Here is a 23,488-nt window from a genome sequence, read left to right as displayed (position 1 = left end):
GCTGTGAGCAGGGCACCATGGATAGTAGCATCCACCTGAGCAGTCTGCTAAGTAGGCATGATGACGAAGCCACAAGGACGTCGACCTCGGAAGGGCTGGAGGAAGGTGAGGTGGAGGGAGAGACTCTGCTGATTGTGGAATCAGAGGATCAGGCATCAGTGGACTTATCTCACGACCAGAGTGGGGATTCCCTCAACAGCGATGAGGGGGATGTATCCTGGATGGAGGAGCAGCTGTCGTACTTCTGTGACAAGTGCCAGAAATGGATCCCAGCCAGTAAGGACCTTCTCAGTTCCTATGATCGGTTGATCTTTGTATGATGGCTTATTTTCCAGTCTGTAATAAAATAGACTTGAATAAAAATATAGTCATTATATTTATTATTATTAACCTAGTTAACCAAATGTAAATTTATTCGAAGACACATTTCTTGTTCTTAGTTTTTGAAAACATTTGTGTATTTTATGTGTGTGTGCCTGAGTGTGTGTGCACCAGGTACACGCAGTGCCTGCAGGTCAGAAGAAACGTCAGACCCCCCGGAGCTGGACTCACGTGGTTGTGAGCCACTGGGCACTGGGATGTTCATTGCCATGTTCTCTGCAAGGGCAGTAAATGCTCTTAACTGCTGAGCCATCTCTCCAGCCCCACAAGGACACATTTGTATTAATGAAAATCGTCACCCACTGTCCCATTGTTAAATTAACATTCTGGATGGGAGCCCAAGAACAATTAGGAATCCTGTTTACTTAAGAAATTGTCCATATTTTTTCTATCAAGGTTATGCTGTGGGTTTTTTTGGGGCACATTCTATTGCTGTTATAAGAATTCACATTCTGTGAATTAGTTGACATTTGTGCAATACTGCTGTTGTCTTCTGAGGGAAGATGAGAATTGTCAGTCCAATGGTATTTGGTTCCTGCCTTTAGACCAGGCTTATTTTCCACTGTGGGCCTCTTTTATTCCTGGCAGGAGTTACAATGCACAGATCTTGAGGTTTTCAGCTGCCGGCTTTGTAGCACGCTTTGCTAGCTATGATTTTTACCCAAACAGCATTTTCCATTAGGCAAGAGACTAGAAAAGGCACATGTACTGGAGAAATGCTTTGTATAAGAGTTCATAGCTGGTGAAATGGAGCTATAACACACTTAGTGAAGTTGGTCATTTTCTGGTATTTAGAAGCTTTTGTTAAAAACTGTTAAGATTAATAGACACTGTAAATAGGTTAATAGTAACAGTTCTTAGAAAACAAACCTAGAATTGACTATTTAGCTGGTGTTTGCTGCTGAGCTGTCTAGTAAAATCTTTGGCTGTCCAGTTGTCGTCATGACCTTCATGGTTGGGCCCTGCTAACTTTTCTAGGGAGCTTAGGGTAAACTTTTCATTCTTTCCAAATAATTCCTTGGTTCCTAGGATTTCATATCTTTTTGTTTTGTCTCAGGACTATGTACCTGGGCAGCTTCCCTGCACTCCTCTCCCACAGGTAGCCCTCTTCTAGTCAATGGCTATTCTCCCCTGGGCCCAGTAGACCCCATTCCCTCCCTAACGGGGTTGCCTATCCCCTTTCCATCTCCTTGGACTGCCAGGTGCTCCACGTTATATTCTGTTCTGGAAGTTTTCATCGTACAGTGCATCGCCATCACTTTCATGCAGAGCCCAGGCCTGACATCAGAGACTGAACCATTTCATTTGGGGGTGGATATGGCCAAAGTAAAGAAATAAAGCCCAGCCGCCAGGGTGCTTCTGAAGCTCCACTAGAATCTAGAACCAGTGCAGTTGTGTTTACCAGTTGTTAGCTGCCTCCAGACCAGTGAGCCCTTGAGAGCAGGTGCAGGTCCAGTCCCCAGCCTGGTGCCTGGCTGGCGGCATGAGCTCAGGAATTCCCTCAAAGAATGTCTGAAGAGACTGCCTGGAGGAGTCAGGAATGTGACTCCTGGGAAATCCAGTTAGAGCAATCATACCTGCTTTTCCAGGACCTCTCTCCTAAAAGCTAAGGAGCTGAAGGTTCTAGGAGGGACATGTACCTGCTGTTAGAGGGGAAACATCTTTCTCTTTCTCCTCTGCTGCTACTCTGAGTTGGCTGCAGAAAAAGAAGAGCCCACCGTGGGAAACTTGGAAATATAGTCAATGAACTGAGCTGTTGAGTTCCCACTAATGAAATAAACCTGTGATGTGACTTTCTGCTTTTTCTCACAGGTCAGCTGAGGGAACAGCTCAGTTATCTTAAGGGCGATAACTTTTTCAGGTTTACTTGTTCCGATTGCTCTGCAGATGGCAAGGAGCAGTCCGAGAGGCTGAAGCTGACATGGCAGCAAGTGAGTACACAGCTTTTGTCTAGACCATCAGGTTGGGTGGCCCAAGAAACTGGAATGATTATCTGGAGTGAGAACTTCGGGGTGGGGTGGGGATGGGTGCTTTACATTTCACAATGAAAATGGGTACAGAATGTATGGAAAGAGCACTTCTTGGTTTAAAAAAAAATGCTCATTGCTAATTTATTGAATTCGAGACTCCTAATTTCATTTATGTCATACCAAGTTTAGATTCAACTGAAAGTCAGGCCCACATTTTTCTGACAGTCACTTCTAGCCTAATAAACCAGAGGTGGCTAAGCTGGAAGGAGATTTGGCAGAAACAGTTTGACTTGGTAACAATCAGTTGGTTCAGCCTTTCTGCATTTGAACCTGGAGACAAGTCCTTTGTTGATGAATGCTTTTAGCTGTCTCAAATACCAGCACTCTAGAAAGTAACTTTTTACTGATCTTTAGGTTATATTAAATTGATTGATTTTATTTTAAAATGTGCATATCTAATAAGATGACAAGGTATATCTAGTCCTTAAGTTATGAATAACTTTTACATTCATCACTGGTTTTATTGAGGTCTGGGGTCAAACTCACGGCCTTGCTGACATTAAGGGCTATGCCTGTGAGCTGTGCTCCAGACCCCTTGGGTCTCTTATTTCTCGGTTTATGTTTATTTAACATACACTGAGTCCCTACAGTGAGACAGGCAATATCTGAGTCCTAGAGAATGCTGTGGTGGGTGAGTCAGCTAAAGCCTCCACCCTAGGCCTTAGGGGCCATTGGCATTCCACAGACAGATAAATGTGATAATTGCCCCAGCCCTTTCTCCTTTGAAGAAAATAAAATAAATAGTAATGTGGAAGATTTTAGATTTTTGGTGTGCTGTGTTGGCCGCTTAGGTTGGCTCTTGCAGACTGTAGTTGCCATAATAACCTGAGTGGTTTTCTTTATCATCATTGCTCAGTTAGGTTACCCCAGGGGACCTGTCCACCAATTTGGGAGGCTGCTCTGACTTGCCAAAATCCAGAGGTAGAAAATGAAGGAAGTTTGAATTAAGTGTATAGTCTCCTGGGGTCACAGTTGCGCTCCCCCAACCCCCAGCTCGCATACTTTATGTGGGCTAAGTGTGTTATGACGAAGAGACTTGGAATACATAGCTGGACTTGTGGTAAGCTGAAAATGGAGGAAAGCAAATATATGATAATTTTCAAGAATGCTAGATTTCTATGGAAATAGCTTCTGTAAGCTTTTTTAAAGTTAGTTCTTGGTTATATTCATCAGAATATGTACTGTTGGCCCTGTTCTGTACTTAATCAGGTTAGCACTGATTAAAAAACTTTTTTTTTTCACTTCTAGAAGATGTAGTAGTTGTGGACAATAGCCTGGCAGGAAGAACTGATAATTAAATCATACATCTTCGAGAACGAACGTCTGCACGTTAGGCATGCGTTCCCGTAAGCTACAGACCAGTGTTTCTGGCAGCAACTGGAAAAGTCCATCTTCTGTCAGAAATTGGAAGGAGAACCAGCTGGTTGGGCCTCAGTGCCTTCAGTAGGGGTTCAAATGCTTAAGAGTATTGTAACTTGTGTTTTCAGCTTTTTAAATCTCGTACTCTGTTGATCTAAGTATGGAGAGATACTTGCGACATACAGTGTTTTCTTTATACATTCCCACTGGTGAAGATCTGCTCCCTTCCCTCCATGGTCGTCTGTGTCTCCTCTTCTTCCTGTGCCTGTTGCCTTGCAGCACAGAAGAAACTTTGTGAACTACCTTGGGGATTAGACGCTCGCACACTCTCGTGCTGGAGCTGCACTCTTCTGACAGGGTGAAGCATTCCTGTGCATGCTCTTCTTTCTGGGTCCTGCAGCAGGCAGCGTCCAACGGTCTGGAAGAGGAGACACAGTGGGTCCTTTCACATTAGTGTTCATCAAAGACTAAGTGATTACAGAAGAGCTTCCAAGTAAATAACTTGTCATCCATGAAATACCGTAATATGCTGAAAATGAATAACAGGCAGGCATCTACGCTTGAGATTGGCAGTGAAACAGGTTTCTGAGTAGGAGTCTGAGAATGGGCAAAGCTTATTCCACAACTACGATGTCTGTTGACTAACTTTGTCTTTCTGTGTGGTAAGAGACTTAGACTGTAAGATGGGCCCTTTATCATTGTTTGGGTGTAACCATCTCCAAACTCTATCTGCCCAAATGGACACGTGATGTCTGTGAAGTGACACTGAGTTTTAAAGGAAGTCAGTCGCTTCTTGGCTGCCACTGGCCTGATGCACAGATAAGTAGAAGTCACTTGAAAGGCCTGTGTGGGGGTTAAGTGCACAGGACTGTGCACGTGCTAACGCGCAGCGAGCTGAGACTTGGTGGTGCAGCTCCCAGAGCCCTGTGCACGGTGTGGGTGTGGACGTAGCTCTTCGCATAGAGTCACTGCGGCCTTAGTGTGGTGAACACACCTGAGATGGCTCTAAGTGCGGGTCGTCAGACCTCCCTATAGAACAAAGGATTAGTTGAGAATTCTTTTCTAGACTCTGTTCTTCAGCTCTGTTCACTCAGTGTAAGTTACGATGTTTTAAAAGGTTTCATTTCATGTGTTTATATGTGTATCTGTGCACGTGTGAGTGCCTACAGAGGCCAGAAAGGGTGTTGGATCCCCTAGAGCTGGAGTTAAAGGCATTTGTGAGCCACCTGACATGGGTGCTAGGAACTGGATTTGGGTCTTCTGGTAGAGTAGCCATCTCTCCAGCTTCTGATTTTCATTGTAGGAAGAGATCATGGTTTTCAGTAGCTTGTACAGTTTTGTTCGTTTCTATAAAATTGCGTGTGTGTGTGTGTGTGTGTGTGTGTGCCAGGAATTATGTGAAAGCATAGCCATTGAAGTGGTAAAATGTGGCTTTTTTCCTTTGTTATTATTTGCTTTTGCTTTTTGAGACAGGCTGCCCTTAAGTTCACAGTCGTACCTCAGCCTCCTGAGTACTACAGTATAGGTTCCTAACTGTTCATAGCAAAAATACCTGCTTCAGCCAGGTGTGATGGCCCACGCCTGTAATCCCAGCACTCGGGAGCAGAGGCAGGTGGATCTCTATGAGTTTGAGGCCAGCCTGGTCTACTAATTGAGTCAACCAGGGTACTATTACACAGAGAAACCCTGTCTCTAAAAAAGTGCATGTTTCTTTTTTTATATAGAAACTTTAAAAGAAATTAAGATTTTATTATATGTAATACACATATGATATATGTGTGTATATACAAACATATACATACATACATAAATACATACATATATATGTAATAAGTACTGCACCATACTTTTCTCAGTAGGCCAGGAATCCTTGTCTGTAAAGTAACAAGATTAGACCAGATAGGAGTTGGTACACTGAGCTGCAGGGTGTCTTGGAGTCCTTTATGAGTGAGATGGACAGCCAGGCCTTTTACTTCTGTCCCTTGTTTACTGCTGACTCCATTTGAAGAAAGGTATCCACAGCTCCAAATGGCCGTGTCACTGAACAGAGAGATGCCTGTAACATTGCCCAGCTGTGAAGTTCCGAGTCTTGTCTTTGACCTGTGAAAAGCTTAGAAAAGAATGCATTCAGAAGTGATTTGCAAAATGTTGAATAACTAACTGGCACCATCAGTCCGAACATGCTGTGTGGAGTCAGCTCCTACAGGCCTGCTCTGTCTGCATGTAACCCCTTTGTTTAAACAGAGTTGTGAGGAGCAGGGTACTTGTGACAGTGCCTCCTGATCAGCCCAGCCACATATCAGCCCTTAATGTGTGACATACAAAATACCTAATAACTGAATTAGTGATACCTTACAAAAACAGAAAAGGAAGTAAGACTATAAATCTGTCTGCATGTACACCCGCGTGCCAGAAGAGGGCATCAGATCACGTTGTAGATGGTTGGGAGTCACCATGTGGTTGCTGGGAATTGAACTCTGGTCCTCTGGAAGAGCAGTCAGTGCTCTTAACCCCAGAGCCACCTCTCTAGACCCCCTGCCTGGATTATTGAAAGAGCTCATCCTGTGTCTTCCATTCCCCCATTCCTACTTGGACTCTAGAACAGAACAGCTTTTCCCTATGGATACTGACATCCCTCCTGAGGCTGCCCTCCCAGCCTGTCTTCCATTTGTGTTTCAGGTGGTCATGTTGGCAATGTACAACTTGTCTCTGGAAGGAAGTGGACGTCAAGGCTATTTCCGGTGGAAAGAAGATATTTGTGCTTTTATTGAGAAACACTGGACCTTTTTACTAGGAAACAGGTAACAGGGTTTTAAAACATCTAATCCTTGTAGAAAGATGTAAACAATATATACACAAGCCAAGAACCTAGTGTAGCCCTGATAGGGATTTGCAGTGTAGCACAAAGGGGAGCTGTAGACCAGAAAATGTGGGTTTGTGTTGTTTTCTTATTCTGCTTCCAGAGCAGATGGTAGGTTTACTGAGCATGATGCATTTGCAGGGATTCTTGGGTAAGTAAGTAACTTGAGGAAAGAGGACTGTGATGGCCTTTTAAGATGGAGAGATAGAGGTCAGAAGAGAAACGGAAAGGGCAGTTAATAGCTGCACCCGTTTAGGTTGCTCTTCCGTGAGTCTTTTAGGGTTGTCCCTTACTAACTCTGGAGAGCACTCTGGATGCACATCCTCAGGGCGTAGTGAAGTTTGCCACATCCACATGCACATGGCTCGTTAGTGCTCTTGTGTAATTGTGGTTTGAGTTTTGCTGCTAAGCCTTCTTGCTCGCTGCACTGCTTTGCTGGAGTGCAGACTTAGGTCTGCGCGGCCGAGGCTGAATGCTGAAGGCCATGTGAGCCTGAAGAGCTGTGAGTGTGAGGGGTGAGTGTGCTGCACTGGTGCATTTTGAGATCACGGCACCCGGTTGCTCTCTGAGGTGCTATATGAGGTGCGTAAACACTGGATTAGGTGAGCATAGAGGTGACAGTGGCTCTGGATTACTGCAGCAGAGCAAAGCCGGGCCACAGTCCGGGCTCTGGCAGCCTGTTCCCTCTGGTACTGAGGAACTGGCTTTGCTCAGGTCTTTTTTCACATGTATATCTGTGTACCACATGTGTATGAGTGTGCCCTCTGATAGCAGAAGATAGTACTGTGTCCCCTAGGACTGGAATTGGAGTTGTGAGCCACCCAGATCCTTTGGGAGAACTCATGCTCTTCACTGCTGAGCTGTCTCTCCAGATACCCAGACTTAAATATCTTTAAATGTTACCATTCCGAACTGTTAGTAGTGCTGCTGTGCACAGATCTCGGGAACTCTTTGGTCCAGCAAACCTCAAGTGCTGCACCCTTTGGACAGCTCTTCCTTCTCTCGTCCTTCCAGCCCCACAAACACTGTCTGTGCTTTTGCCTACCCCATTTCATTGTGTGGAATCGGTTGTAAGGCACCCTGTGGCTGCTGGGAACTGAACTCAGGACCTCTGGAAGAGCAGCCAGTGCTCTTAACCTCTGAGCCATCTCTCCAGCCCCTACTAAATGCTTGTAAAAGTGAACATGAAAAGACAAGCACCTTAACATTCTAAAAATAATTTTTATTTCATATGCTCTGGGAGGCTTGAGCCCCAGGGATCCTTGGACCTTTCCTTAAGAATTTCTGGTATCAAGGCCGGAGAGATGGCTTAGGGATTGAAAGCACTGGCTTTGTTCTGTAAGACCCTGGTTTAGCCAGGTGTGGTGGAACATACCTTTAGTCCCAGCACTTGGAAGGTAGAGGCAGTCAGGTTGCTGTGAGTTCGAGGACAGCCTGGTCTACAAAGTGAATCCAGGACAGCCAAGGCTACTCAGAGAAACCCTGTTTTTTGGGGGGAGGGGAAAAGACCCAGGTTTGATTCCCAGCACCAAAGTAGGAATCGGCTCACAACCATCTATGACTCCAGCTCCCAGGGATCTAACATTCTTTTTGGTTTCCAAGGACACCTGCACACACCCATGCAGAGTAGAAATAAACTTAGAAGGACTGCCAGGGCAGGTGCGCTCTGAGGAACATTAGTTGTTTGGGAAGCATGATAATTGTACTTTTCCTTGTTATTTTTTTGCATCCTAATGGCTGCATTTAAAAACCTTCTTTAGGGGACTGGAGAGATGGCTCAGAGGTTAAGAACACTGGCTTTTCTTCCAAAGGTCCTGAGTTCACTTCCCAGCAACCACAAGGTGGCTCACAACCATCCTCCCTGAGATCTGGTGCGTAGGCAACGCTTGTAGGCAGAATGCTGCATAAATAATAAATAAAAAAACCAAAACCTTCCTTAGGCCAGGTGTGGTGGCACACCCCTGTAATCCCAGGGCTCTGGAGGCAGAGGTGGGTGGATCACTGTGAGTTCAAGGCCAGCCTGGTCTACAAGTACAGGACAGCCAAGGCTATGCAGAGAAACCTTGTCTCAAAAAACAAACAAACAAAATCCTTAGGGCTGGAGAGATGGCTCGGAGGTTAAGGGCACTGGCTGTTCTTCCTGAGTTCGATTCCCAGCAACCACATGGTGGTTCATAACCATTTATAATAGTGCTGTCTTCTGGCATGCAGGCAAAATACTGTATATATAATAAATAAACCTTAAAACAAAAACAAACAAACAAGCAAATAAAAAACATTTCCTTGGTGGAATGATTATCTGGGGATGAGAAAGCAAGGGGACTGTTTCTCTCATAGTCTTAGCACTTGGATGAGGGAGATGTGTTGGAAAGGTTAAAGTAGTGAGGATGTAGGAGAGATGCTTGGAGCCCAAAGATGGGATGGAAGACAGATAGTACTTAAACGAATGCTTGCCACTATAATGGGCTACCCAACAAGGGCTGCCTATGAAGTAAAGAAGTTTATTTTGCCTCATAAATCTAGACGTTCAGTTCTAAGATCAAGAAACCTTTTGTCTGAGCCTCAGGTGAGCATGGTACATGTTGGTGTATGTGTCAAAACAAACTGTCATATCTGGAGCCAGGAATAGAAGGGGGAAAGGACTGACCAAGAGGCTAAGGGTGTATTCCAGTGACCCAAGGATCGCACTTCTTAAATGCCCCCAGCTCCAGCAGTGCCACCCCAAGATCAAGCCTTTACATGTGGATTGCAGACTACATCTAAGCCAGAGCTCTTGCTGAAGGGTTTTTTCCCTTCATTTTCTAGTGCATGTTTGTTTCTTTTCTTTTGAAGCAGAGTTTTCTGGCTGGTAGATTGTTCTCTTTTTGTAAAAGCTAATTTTTGAGAAGTCCTGGTAATTGATTTACGTTTGCAGCGTGGAGATTATGGCCATTAAAGTAATTTTCAGTGGATAAGCAGTTGGCCTTCAGCATGAGTCTTCACTTTGTTATATTTTCTGTCTGTGAAGCATGCCTTGGAACCCCCTGGTGCATCAGGGCACAGTGAATCAGACAGAGATGTGTTCCCTGGGTGAAACAGCTATTCACTAGGACTAATGATTAATTGTGTCACCAATGCCCAGGCTCATAGTCAGGAAAGCTGGCTTGGTTTCTTGATCATTTTTTCCCCTGTGTTAATTGATAAGTGGTTGAGTTTGTCTGTTTTGTTTTTTTTGGAACAGGGTCTCTCTGTAGTCTTAGAATTTTGATATGTAGATCAGGCTGACCTCAAGCTCACAGAGATCCTCCTGCCTTGGCCTCCCAAGTGCTGAGATTAAAGGCGTGTGTCATCACACCTGGTGATGATAAGTGCTTTATGTTTGAATTACTTCATTTGATCCCCTTAGCCACCCTGTAAGGTAATCCTGGTTTCCCGGATGAAGAAACTGAGGCAGCTGGAAGGTGAGAGGGAAGGACTTGAAGCCAGGCAGACTTCAGGCCCTTGCTCTGGGCTGCAGTGCTCTCTCTCTCTCTCTCTCTTCGCCCAGCCATCCAGGAATCTGAGAGTTTATGTAGCGCATACTCTGCTGTGATCAGAGTGAAGCGTCACTAGCTTTATATTCTCTGCGCTTCAGGAAAAAGACCTCGACGTGGTGGAGCACGGTTGCAGGGTGCCTCAGCGTGGGAAGTCCTGTTTATTTCCGCTCAGGTGCTCAGGAATTTGGAGAGCCTGGGTGGTGGAAACTTGTGCATAACAGGCCCCCAACAATGAGACCGGAGGGAGAGAAGCTGTCCGCCTCCACATTGAAAGTGAAAGGTAAAGTGTGAGAGTCGCCCAGGGCCCAGATGAGGACTTTACCCAGCCTTCCAGCTGCCTGTGGAGCTGTGAGGTGGGACAGTTCCACAGTGTGTGTGTGTGGGGGGGGGGGCGCTATTACTGTATGTAAATACTATAGAAAACTTTATCATTTTCTAATCAAGTTACTAGTGTTGTCATTTCCTTTGTTGACCCCCCACCCCCACATTCTTTCGTGTGCCTGTCTTCACATGGTCGCTAGTCAAAGCTGCCCAGAAACTACTGTGTAGCACACGCTAGCTTTGGACAGAATGCTTCTGCTTCCCTTGTAGTGCATGAACCAATCCACCAAACAGAAGATTGAGAACCTTTTTGCTTTTTTGTTGTATAAAATTACACCCACCTGAAGGCGAAGGGAACCGAGTGATAAAATAAGCCCAGGCTCTCTCACAGCAGCAGTTGATCCCAGGGTTGCCTTTATCCAGTTCTCTGGTATCTCCTCTACCCTTCCACCCTCTTTACCCTTGACCTCCTTGGAATCAAATCTCATGTGTCAACATTTTTTTTTTTTTTCAAGACAAGGGTTTTTCTGTGTAGTTCTAGCTGTCCTGGACTCACTTTGTAGACCAGGCTGGCCTTGAACTCAAAGCGATCCATCTGCTTCTGCCTGTCTAAATGCTGGGGTAACAGGGCTTACCACTGTGCCTGTCAAGTGTCCACATTTTATTCTTTAGTATTTCAGTATGTGTCTCTAGTATGTTCTTTATTTTTTGTTTGTTTGTTTGTTTGTTTTGGTTTCTTGAGATAGGGTTTCTTTGTGTAGCCTTAGTTGTTGTGGAACTAGTTCTGTAGACGTGGCTGGCCTCAGACTCAAAGAGATCTTCCTGCCTTTGCCTCTCAAGTACTGGGATTAAAGGTGTGTGCCATTACTGCCTGGCTAAAAAACTTTAAAAATTTTTTATATTAATTACAGTTTACTCATTTTGTATCCCAGCTGTAGCCCCCTTCCTCATTCCCTCCCAATCCTACCCTCCCTCATCTCCACTAAAAACCTTTTTAAAGCTTATAAGTTAAAATGGGTGTAAGCCTTTAATCACAGTACTCTGGAGGTAGAGGCAGGTATATCTCTGTCAGTTCAAGGCCAGCCTGTTCTACATAGTTCTAGGCAGCCAGAGCTATCCAGTGAGATCCAAAATACATGCATGCACAAAGCATAATTAGGTATACCAGCACACACTAATAACCCAGTACTAGAGGGGCTAGAGACATAATGATTATGAGTTCTAGGCCAGTCTGAGCTACAGCAAGACTCTGATTCAAAACAAAATGAGTAAAAAAGTAGACAGGTACTGTAATATTAACCCTTCACAGTGCCCCTTAATACGCTTTGGACATCCTTTTGTTGCAGTGTGTGCAGATCTACCCTACTTTTCTTTAATTTCATTGACTCCAGTATATGACCATTTAATGACAGTATCTTAACACTCCTTTGTTATCTTAGTTTGGGCTCCTATTGCTGTGACCAAAATCAGCTCGAGGAAGAAAGGCTTTATTTGATGCACACTTCCATTATCAAAGGAAGTCAGGACAGAAACTTAAGCATGGCAGGAACCTGGAGGCAGGAGGTGACTAAGAAAATGCTGTCATTCAGGTCTATATAGAGATAACCTCGAACCCCTAGAACCCCTGCACGGATGTAGCCCATAGCAGCTCAGTATCCAAGTGGTTTCCCTAGTCATGGGATCAGGGGCTATCTCTGACATGAACTCAGTGGCTGGCTCTTTGATCACCTCCCCCTGATGGGGGTAGGGGAACAGCCTTACGAGGCCACAGAGGAAAACAATGCACCAGTCCTGATGAGACCTGATAGGCTGGGGTCAGATGGAAGGGGAGGAGGACCTCCCTTATCAGTGGATGTGGAGAGGGGCATGGGAGGAGAAGAGGGAGGGAGGACAGGATGGAGAAGGGATAAGGGAGGGGGCTACAGCTGGGATACAAAGTGAATAAACTGTAATTTATAAAAATATAAATAAATGTTTAAAAAGTGAAAAAAAAAAGGAAAGAAAAATGCCCTAGGGGCTAGAGAGATGGATGACTCAGCAGAAAGGAGCACTTGCTGCTCCTTTTCCAGAGGACCTGAGTTCAATTCCCAGCACCCATGTCACAACTTCCTGTAACTCCAGCTCTGATACTGTCCTCTGGCCTCCGTGGACATCTGTATACAGGGCACACACAAATACATAATAAACAATTTAAAAAAAAATAAAAGCCAGGGTGGGGTAGGGGGCTGGCACAAGCCTTTAATCCCAGCACTCGGGAGGCAGAGGCAGTCTGATCCTTGTGAATTCCAGGCCAGCCTGGTCTACAGAGTGAGTTCCAGGACAGCCAGGGCTGTTACACAGGAAAAGAAAGACAATGTCCTGCAGGGACTCTAGCTTGAGTCAAGTTGACATAAAGCTAGCCAGCACACCTCTGTGGACATTTGTTTTTGTGTGGTTGGTAGATTGAGACAGGGTTCCATGTAGCCAAGCCTTGTCTTGAACTCTTGGTCCTGCCTCCTCCTCTTGAATCCTGGATTACAGTTGTGCCACCGAGCCTGAGCTTTTCTTTTTAATTATTACTTTAAAAGTAAACGTGTGTGTGTGTGGAGGAGTGGGTGCCACATAAACCTGTGGAGGTCAGAGGGCGACTTGCGGGAGTCTGTTTCCTTCCCTGTGGGTCCCAGGCTGGAGCTCTGGCGCGCAGCCTTCACAGGTGCCTGGGCTCTTCTGCTGCTCGGAACTGAGCTATGGCCCAGCTCCTGAGGCCGTCTCATGGAGCCTAGGCTGGCCTCCAGTTCTGACCCTCCCGCCTGTACCTTCTGAGGATTTAGGATTATAGGCAGGAACTACTGTACTCGGCTTTTATCCTTTTTCTCATTTTACACAGTGCCACAGATTTTCAAATTCCTGCTTATGTACAAATTATGATAAATTACTGAAAATAGTGTTGCTGGATCGAAGAGTATACTTAGTTAAAAGTGTTCCTGGTAATGAAAAATTACCCTCCACAATGCAAGTAAAATTTATTTTCTACAAAAAATAAAAAGTCAGGAAAGGCATATCATATTATTGATGATCATTATGAAATTTTACCAGATCCAGTACAGGAAAGAGAATTGATAATGTTAGTTTGTTTAGATTTGCATTGCAGTTTTTGTTTAAAAAAGGTCTTGCTATTATGGGTGGGTGTTAACTCGTAATTTACTTCTGGCTTTGAACTTGAGATTCTCCGCCTCCTCATAGGCATGCACCATCAAACCCAGCTAAAGCATTTTTTTGGAAGCAAGGTAAGGTTTTTGGTTGGGGCATTTGTTGAACATTTCTGTATATGGCACATAATGCCAGAAGTACATTATGAAAGAAATAGTTAACATTAAAAAAAATAGTTAAGGAGATGGAGAGAGTGTTCTTCCATTAGGAGCATGTGAGGCTTTTGCAGAAGGCCTGGGCTCATTTCCTGGAACCCACATCAAGGTGGCTCACAACTACCTGTACCCAGCTCCAGGGAATTTGGTGCCTTTACTCACTTGTACGTGAATGCCCAGAAACACATACTTACACATAAGAATAAAATATATTTTTAGAAAGAACAGTTATTTCTATAACAGTTATAGAAATCATTTATTCTTTCCTGGCAGCTTCAAAACCAATGATGGATCCTATCATAACTGTTGAGGGACTCCGGAAAAGGGCAAGCCGGAATCCTGTGGAATCTGCCATGGAATTGAAGGAGAAGCGGTCCCGAACACAGGAAGCTAAAGACATCAGAAGAGCACAGAAGGAAGCTGCCGGCCTCCTGGACAGGAGCACCTCTTCTACCCCTGTCAAGTTCATCAGCAGAGGCCGTAGGCCAGACATGATTCTGGAGAAAGGAGAAGTGATTGACTTTTCGTCCCTCAGCTCCTCAGACCGCACCCCGCTCACAAGCCCGTCTCCTTCTCCCTCTCTGGATTTCTCTGCCCCTGGTACACCCGCCTCGCATTCGGCCACACCGAGCTTGCTTTCTGAGGCAGACCTCATCCCTGACGTGATGCCACCCCAAGCCTTGTTTCATGGTAAGGCTTGTGTTTTCCACCCGGGGGTGAGCCTGGTGCTCGGCCTTTCTTCTTCCTTGTGTCCTGACAACAGTACCTTCTGCTTTGCACAGATGATGATGAGCTGGAAGGAGATGGAGTTATAGACCCAGGGATGGAGTACATCCCACCTCCAGCTGGCTCGGCGGCTTCTGGGCTGGTCGGGAGCAGAAAGAAGGTCAGAGCTCCCGAGCAGATAAAACAGGAGGTGGACAGCGAGGAGGAGAAGCCAGACAGGATGGATGGAGATAGCGAAGACACAGATTCGAACACTTCTTTGCACACGAGGGCTCGAGAAAAGAGGAAGCCACCCCTGGAGAAGGACGTGAAGCCCAAGGGGCCCAGGTATACACCTGTGAGCATCTACGAGGAGAAGCTGCTGCTCAAGAGGCTGGAGGCGTGCTCCAGTGCAGTGGCCATGACCCCAGAAGCCCGGAGGCTGAAGCGGAAACTGATTGTCAGGCAAGCGAAGAGGGAGCGGGGTTTACCCCTGTTCGACTTGGATGAGGTTGTGAACGCTGCGCTTCTGTTGGTTGATGGGATGTATGGAGCCAAGGATGGAGGCGTGTCCCGGCTCCCAGCTGGACAAGCTACATACCGGACCACCTGCCAGGACTTCAGGATCCTGGACCGGTACCAGGTGATGTGGGGCAGGAGGGATGACAGACAGCACCAGCCAACGGATACTGGTACCATGTGACGTTCGAGATCAGCAGTAGTTTGGGGAGAAGAAAGCAAGTAAAACTTGCTGGGCTCCTCTTCAAAACCATTCATTTAATGCCCTTCATATACCTGAGTTTCTCACTCGTCACTCAAGGAATAGCCTTGCAGTTCTGTCTCTCTACTGTGGCGGGTCTCTGCATTACTGTTTACAGATCGTGGGCAGAGGAGTACATTAAGCATTTACTGTCTGTAAATCCTTGGGAGGGTAGCCTCAGGAGCCCTTCCCTACCCTCCTGGGACAGTTAATGAGCCCAGTCTTGTTCAGGGCTCCTTTGGGTAATCACAGCTGCTGATAGGTCTAGAGGGTGGTGCCTGGCATGCCATGGTATTTATCTAGCCTGGTATTATCTGCTGTGCTTTGGTGTCTGACATTAATTGCAGTTGTAACTGGTTCATGTTTCTCTTTCCTTTCCTTCTGGTGTTCTTGTCCGTGCTTTCATAGTTTCCCACAATTCTTGGATGTTCCCTTCCACTCATTCATAGTCTTGCTTCTCTGTCTTTTGGTTTGGGAAGGTTTTATTACAGATGCTGAAACTTAGAAAGTGTCCTCTACAGGTAATTGAGTCCACAAAGTCATTCCTAATTTCTGTTGCTGTTTTTGGTCTCTATGCATTTAGTTCTTAGGACTTCCACCTTTTAAACTACCATCTGTTGTTACATGCTGGCCCTGAGAGCATGTCACATACCAGCTACGCCTGTTAAATGTCTTTCCCAGGAAGCTTAGTGTCCCTGCACTGAGCATGCTTCTGGAGTCTGCTCTGCTTTCTTCAGGGGCAGAGCAGAGCCTGGCCTAGCCACAGTCTCCGTGTTCAGTAAAGTAAGAAGCCCTGCGCTATCACTCCCCACCTTCTTTTACACACGGTCAGGCAGTCTTAGCCCTCCGGAGCCCTTGCTGTTGTCTTACTCCTCTGCCATTCCCGATGGGATGTGGAATGCTGCGTTCACCGCAGTGGAGCCTCTTCTCTGTCTTCCTGAGATTCCAGCAGACAGTTGCCTGGCCAATTTGGTTGGCAGTCACTTCTCAGAGCAGTTCCCGAGAGGGGTATAACCAGGCCTTTTTGGGCCCTGTGGTGTAGAACCCTGCTCTGTTCCCACTGCCTCCCTTTTTTTTTTTTCTCAGCCTGTATTGATATCTGCGTCCTCACCCAGGCTGAATTTGCGAAGGGACCCAGCACACCTGAAGAAGCACATTTACTGTCACACATTACTTGACTTTGAAACTCTTTTCTCCCCACAACTTTGCAATTCAATTAATGTAAATTGAATAATATTTGCTAGGCACTATTCTAACTGGGTACCGTGGTGAATTAATGCTAGGTTTCTGCCCTTTGCAGCTGACATCCTCAAACTGCTCAGGGTTGCTCCACTGACTGAGGGCGTGCGTGCGTGCGTGCGTGCGTTTGTGTTGGAGGGGGTTAAAGCAAAAGGACTGGTATGTTCCTGGGAGTTGAGGGAGGTAACTGTGTAAGAAGTGCTGGCAAGGAACGCCAGGAGGAAGAAAACTGGGTGGAAGGCCAGACACAGGCCCTGAGGCATGAGAAAGACTGGTAGATATGATATGAACCTAGTGACAGTGGTGGGTCCTGGGAGATGAGGCCACAGTGTAACGGGCAGGTCCTGTAGGCTCCCTGCAAGGCACAGAGGAGGACTTTGAAATGTAACCTGGAACGCAAAGTGGGAATGGCATAAGAATTGTGAACCAGGGATGTTTGCTTTGTTTGTTTGTTTGTTTAACTTTATTTACTTTAATTTTATGTGCATTGGTGTTTGACTGCATATATGTCTATGTGAAGGTATTGGATCCCCTGGAGCAGGAGTTACAGACAGTTAGCTACCATGCCGGTGCTGGGAATTGAACCCAGCTCCTCTGGAAGAGTAGTCAGTGCTCTTAACTCTTGAGCCATCTCTCCAGCCCCTGATGATTGCTTTTTAAAATAGGGTCTCATTGTGTAGCCCTGACTGTCCTGGAGCTTTCTTTGTAGACTAGGCTGGCCTAGAACTCATAGAGATCTGCCTGTCTGTGCTTCCCAAGTGCTGGGATTAAAGGCATGCACTGCCATGCTCATTTAGTTTATTTTTAAACTAAAGAAGTATCTGGCGTCTTGAGACTGGATGGTATGGGAAAAGTATGGGCCAGTTGGTGGTGGTCCAGGCTTAATGGAAGGTGCTTGGAGAGGAATGGAAGCTGTGGAGGTAGGAGGAGCTCTGTAATGGCCACGAGTCTCCACAGGGCTTGCGCTGAGACTGTTCAGAGGGAGAAGTCGTTTTGTGGACTGATGACAAGTCTACAGATTATTGACACTACACTGAGAGCCACTCCCCAACTCAGGGACTTGATGGGATAATGACTAAATACTGCTTGACGTTCTGCGGCTGCCTGGACTCAGCCTGCTGGTTCTTCTGCCCTGTGAGCTGAATGCTGGGCCACTGGGGTCCTGGCCCTGCCTGGCTCCATGGTGCCTCTGGTCATTCACTGGCAGCCATTCATGCATGGAGGTGGTAGAAGCTGCCGGCTGATTTAGGACGCGGGCGTGAAGCGCCAGGCGTTGCTGCTCACAGTCTGATGGGTCAAAGTTCTTTGCAGATGGCTGGGTTGAGGTACACTCTACCTTCTGATATAGGAGCTGTTATACCAGCAAAGATGGGAGGAGTTGCTAGTGGCTGTGTTTGGAAACTGCATGCCCCAGCTTTGAAGACTGCTTTGAAATTTACATGAAGCTTTGGAAGAATTTCAGAGCTGGCTTCTGAGGAGTTGGGTGTCTAGCCTGGGAAAGTCTGAAGGCAAATTACAAAGGAAAAAACTTTGCTCTTTCAACACGTTCTTTTCTAGGCTAAGAACAAACTGACTAACAGACAACTTGGTTTCTTAGCTTCATCTTGGCACCCTTGTGTAAAGGTCTTTTAATCGTTGTTGGAGCTCTTTGCTGTTACAGCCCTAATTGAGGTGTTCTGTTGCTACATGACCTGGGGCCCCAGCTAAGCAATGCTTACTGGAGAACAGCACACCGCCAGTGTGGCCAGTGTGGCCAGTGTGGCCAGTACAGTTCTGCAGCTTCTAAAGCACGGGTGTGAAGCCCACCAGTCTGGCCCAGTTCCTGCCTAGTCTTTGGTGAGGCCTCCTTGCTGTGGTGACAAGGGTTAGGACTAGTAATCGACATCACTCCTGTGTTTGTTGTGTTTACTTGGTAAAGGAGGACACAGTTAAAAAAAAGTCCATTGGCCCTGATGGCTCTTAAGGTAAAAGCATATTTGTATAATAAATAGTAAATAGCCCATCTATGGTAGCTTTTTTTTTTTTAATCTATTTTTAGGCAAAGTTCTATGAAAGTTATGGCAAAACTTCAGCTTTCCAGATAGGTAGTGCAAAAAGACCTCTTCCTGACAGACATTGAAGAGAACCATTCTTGAGCATATGATGTATGTATATATATTCCTTCCCACAGACGGCCTTGCCAACCAGGAAAGGATTCCGGCACCAGACCACTAGGTTTTTGTATCGTTTGGTGGGCTCAGAAGATCTGGCTGTGGACCAAAGTATTGTCAGCCCTTATACTTCTCGGATCTTGAAGCCGTATATCAGGTATCCACGATCTCATTGCTTTAGTTTAAATATCATAAGCACGTAGAGTTAATAGTCTGTGAACTGAAAAGTGAAAAAAGGAAAGCTGTCTCAGTTGAGCCAATATCTGAACTGAATACGGGGACAGTTTCTGTTTTGTGTATTTTTGGGTACATTCTGTATGTTTGTACAAGAGTGCACACGTGTGCAAGTGCACCGATATGTGGAGAGCTGTGTTTGGTTTTTGGGTATCTTGCTTTAGTACTCAGAACCTTTTTTATTAAATTTAACTAATTTTAAGACAGGTTCTCACTGTGATACCTTGGCTGGCTTGGACCTCATTGTGTAGATCAGGCTAGCCTTGAACTTACAGAAATCTGCCTCTGCCCCTTGAGTCCCACCATACCTGGATTGCCCCTTACTTTTTTTTTTTTAATATTTTTTTAATTTTTAAATAATTTTATACATTCACTTGTATCCCAGCTGTAGCCCACTCCCTCTTTCCCTCCCTGTCCCCTTCTGAGTCCACTGAGAGGGGGTGTCCTCCTCTCCTTCCGTCTGGCCCTAGCTTATCAGGTATCTTCAGGATGGTTGCAATGTCCTTATCTGTGGCCTAGGCCCCTTACTTTTTGAGATAAGAGTCTTTCAGTCAATCTAGAGTTAGCTGTTTCAGCCTAGACTGTCTGGCTTGCAAGCTCCAGGGACGTCCCTGTGTCTGCTTCCCAACACTGGCATACCCCACGTTTACATGGCTATGCGAGATTCAAGTGCTCGTGCACAGCAAGCACTTTCCTCCTCAGCCCTCTTCCAGCCCTGTGCTTTTCTTCTTATTAGAAGTTGATAATGAGTGTTGTCCAAGCAGTGAACGGAAGCTGAGGCCACGCTTATTCTGCAACTCCATCATCAACCTGGTCCACCTTGCCTAGCACTAGGTTTCGGGAAAACCTGTAGAAAGGCCATTTGTAGGCCACTGTGGTCTCTTCTCTCATGATCTGCTGTCAGCAGAGTTGAACGGTGCCTCCTCTGGCCTCTGGTCATGCTAGAGAAACATCCCCATGTCAGGCACTTCTCAGTATATCTAGGTACAGTTTCTGTTTCTCATTTTGCATCATGCAGTCCCTGGTGGGTACCTGAGGGGTCTGGCTTAACCCGTGTTCAGAGTGAATTCAGAAAGCAGTAAAGTTGCATGTAGCTAGCAAGCATGTAAAGCAATGCGACTTAGGATGATAATGCAAGCATTCAGAGTAGCTGTGAGTAGATAGCTCGCAGTAATAAGTGTTTTTCTTGACTTTAACTTGTTTATTTTCTGTGGTGCTGGAGGCGTGATTATGAGACCAAGCCACCCAAACTACAGCTCCTGTCACAGATTCGTTCCCACGTGCACAGGAGTGACCCTTCCTGGACAGCTGAGCCTGATGCGCCTCTCGATTACTGCTACGTCCGACCACACCACATCCCAACGATCAACTCCATGTGTCAGGAGTTTTTCTGGCCTGGTATGTCTCTGTGTCCCAGCCAGGCAGATCGACTTTCCTGTAGATAGTTCACCCAGCTCTGTTTTTAACTGGTATCTGCCATGTGACCCTAAGCTCTCTACTTTAGATTTCATCTGGTCTGTCTTTACTAACATACAAACAGTAAAGCATAAATGCCTCTCGCTTTCCTAAGATCAAGAAGCCAGCAATTAAAGTAATCAACAGTGTTTTTGTTTGTTTTCTTCTCTGTTTGTCTCTGCTTCTAGAATAAAAGCTTCATCCTGTTTTGCTTCTGCCTAAGTTTAGATACCAGGTAATGTCTCTCTAAAATACACAGACTCATGGCTGGGCATGTGGACGCTTTTGGTTTTGGCCTAACAGTTCTTTATGTCTTGTTGTTTGGCTATTTCTTAGAAAGTCTTAAGACACCCAAAAGCTATTTTTTAAGAAGCCAAATGCCCCCTGACTTCAGAAGCCAGGCTAAGCCAGGATGACTTGTCATCTCGTCAGCCAAGACCTAGGCCATCAATCAGCAATTTCATTGCTAAATGTAAGCGTACTCTCTGTGGGTCTGCTCTGAAAGCCACAGGACACATCTCTTTGCAGATGCCACAGATTTTATGCCCTGCCTATCTATGGTCTAACAGTGTGGTTCTGTCTCTTTAGGGGCGGCACGGGGCCAAAAAGTCACATTCTGGGAGTATCTCCTACTTCTGCCCTAATGGTAGGGATTAGCCACACATTATGCACACCACCTTTAGACTTTATTTTATTGTGAAAGCTTTCATAGAAAGCTTGTCAAGGTGTGAAATGGGATAAAGTAAATCATATTAGCAGGCTTATGAGATAGTCTAGCAGATAAGTGTTGGCCACACAAACCTGCATCCTGAATTCTTCCTCAGAGTCTACAGTAGGAGAGAACAGGCTCCCCACAGTCCTTGGACCTCCACACATGCCACGCACGGCACATGTGCACCTGTGCTCACACATACTCACGTACACAGCAGCAACGATAATAATAACATTTGAAGGGAAGGCGGGGAATGGTATTGGCACTTTCTGGGACCTTTACCCCTGCTCTGTCAGGCCTCAGGGTGCACCTCATCTAACACAGCGCAGGAAATGAGACATTTTAAAATGTGCCAAGTCATACACATGGTGCGAGGCTGAGTCAGAGCCAGGTGTGTCCATTCTCTGCCTGGAGTGCTCTCTGCTACCCAACCTGTCCTGTCTCTCTGCTTCTAACATTGGTACTTAGAAAAGACTATGTTAATTTTGATATTTTCTAAAATGTATTTTTCTGAACTGAATATGTGGTATCTATGGTAATGGCTTTGCCTCCAATTTGGGGGATTTTTTTTAGCATGCAGGTGTAGCAGTAAGTACACGTGAACAGCTTGTGGTTGATTAGTTCCAGAAGGCACATGGTCTGAGTGTCTGGCTGGTTCTTTTCTTTAGGCATTGACCTGTCTGAGTGTCTGCAGTACCCAGACTTCAGTGTCGTAGTCCTTTATAAAAAGCTCATTGTTGCCTTCGGCTTCATGGTTCCAGACGTGAAGTACAACGAAGCTTACATTTCATTTCTTCTCGTTCATCCGGAATGGAGAAGAGCGGGGATTGCCACATTCATGATCTATCATCTGATTCAGGCAAGTTCTCTGCTCAGGATTTAACCTTAAGTGAAGTGATTTACCTTTCGAGGCTTCCTTGAAAAACCAGAAGGAGGCATGAGGCTGAGCTGGCCTGTCTAGCATAGCCCAAACAACAGGAAGCCATTCTCACCAGTCATGAGACCGTGAAAGCCCCTAAAATAAACCTCCAGCCTCTAAAACAAGATTTTATTCTTGGTGTCAGAGAGCCCTAGGTGAACATGTATCATAAATGAAACAGCAAAACATGCATGTGAGCAAGGCACATGCACATGCATTGATGCTGCTCTGCTCTTAGGCTTCAAAAAGTGGGCACACTGTCTGTTTACAAGCATTTGTCACAGCTTAGTAAGTCATCCGTCTGAAATGAATGAATGCAGTGATGCTGATAGGAAATCCTGGTTGGTGTGAGACTTACTGTGTTACTCTCTCATGTATCTGGCAGGAGTGGAGACCACTGGGTTTTGCTCACAGCCCACCCAGTGACACACTTCTCCAGCAAGGGCAGCCCTCCTGACCCTTTCAGATAGTGCTCTTTCTTGGTGACTAAACATTCAAATCTATGAGCCTAGGGGCTCCATTCTCAGTTAAACCACCACAGTCACCCAGGCTACCTCTGAACTTAGAGCAGTCTGCCTGCCTTAGCCCTTTGAATGCTCAAATTACAGGCCTCAGCAAGGAGTGTTCTCGCTATATAGCATTGGCTAGCCTTGAACTCACAGAGATCTGCCTACCTCTGCCTCCCATGTGCTGGGGCTAAAGGCTTGTGTAGCCACTCCTGGCCCAACAATGAACTTTTTTCTCATAAAACAAATATTTTTATTGCATTAGCTAAGTATAAGAAGCTTTTTGTTTGTTTGTTTGTTTGTTTCAGAGCTGAGGACTGAACCAGGGCCTTGTGCTTGCTAGGCAAGTGCTCTACCACTGAGTTAAATCCCCAATATAGGCAGCTTATTTGTCTCTTTGAACCTTAAGCTTCTTCAGGTACAGCACCAATAAGCAAGAACTTTTTTTTTTTTTTTCAAGAACTATTCTGGTAAATCTGTTTAGAAACTATTTGGTATAGAAGATTATGCACTATTGATTTAGACAAAATTCTTTGTTTTATTTTGAGATAAGGGTTCCCTGTATAGCACTGGCTGGCCTGGAACTTATATTTTCCTGCCTTGAGAAAGGGCAAAAGTGATAGTGTTTTTCTAATGGTTAATGACGCTTGCCTTTCCAACTGTTAATGAAATGCACTTAATAATTCCTGGATGTGGGTAGGAGTCTGAAGAGCATCTTCCTAGAAGAATCCTAAGGCAGAGGCTGCAAGCCATCTCTTGTTCGCACATGCTGCCTTGTGTCAATTCTGTTGGAAGCAGCTCAGTGTTTCCCACATCCCTGTCTATGCTTCATGCTCCATGCAGGATGCATCGCCACCGTTTCCATCTTCCTCTCAAAGGGTGCCTATGCAGGTGTCTGGCTCTTGTGTTCCCAGCAGGGGCTGGAGTGCAGTGGGATGACAACTCAGAAGAGTCCTTGGTGCTTAGTGTGAGGTCTGGCAGGGAGGCTGCTTCTTGCT

The 23,488-nt window shown here is 45.7% G+C and overlaps 1 protein-coding gene across 1 annotated transcript in view; it reads left to right on the top strand.

The window, feature by feature from the left end:
* Window positions 1-15: 15 nt before the first annotated feature.
* Window positions 16-23,488, top strand: part of Kat14 (lysine acetyltransferase 14) — a 39,524-nt gene continuing 16,051 nt past the window's right edge. The window contains exons 1-9 of the mRNA XM_021636809.2: window positions 16-276; window positions 2,194-2,312; window positions 6,450-6,571; window positions 10,244-10,425; window positions 14,084-14,500; window positions 14,593-15,158; window positions 18,685-18,821; window positions 20,121-20,296; window positions 21,734-21,924. Of these exons, the coding sequence (XP_021492484.1) occupies window positions 18-276; window positions 2,194-2,312; window positions 6,450-6,571; window positions 10,244-10,425; window positions 14,084-14,500; window positions 14,593-15,158; window positions 18,685-18,821; window positions 20,121-20,296; window positions 21,734-21,924 (2,169 nt within the window). The 5' untranslated portion in view covers window positions 16-17. The remainder of the gene's footprint in view (window positions 277-2,193; window positions 2,313-6,449; window positions 6,572-10,243; window positions 10,426-14,083; window positions 14,501-14,592; window positions 15,159-18,684; window positions 18,822-20,120; window positions 20,297-21,733; window positions 21,925-23,488) is intronic.

This window comes from Meriones unguiculatus, chromosome 4 (genome assembly GCF_030254825.1).
Source record: "Meriones unguiculatus strain TT.TT164.6M chromosome 4, Bangor_MerUng_6.1, whole genome shotgun sequence".
NCBI lineage: Eukaryota > Metazoa > Chordata > Mammalia > Rodentia > Muridae > Meriones > Meriones unguiculatus.
Note: the sequence above shows the minus strand (reverse complement) of the source record. Positions and strands in the feature narration are given on the sequence as shown.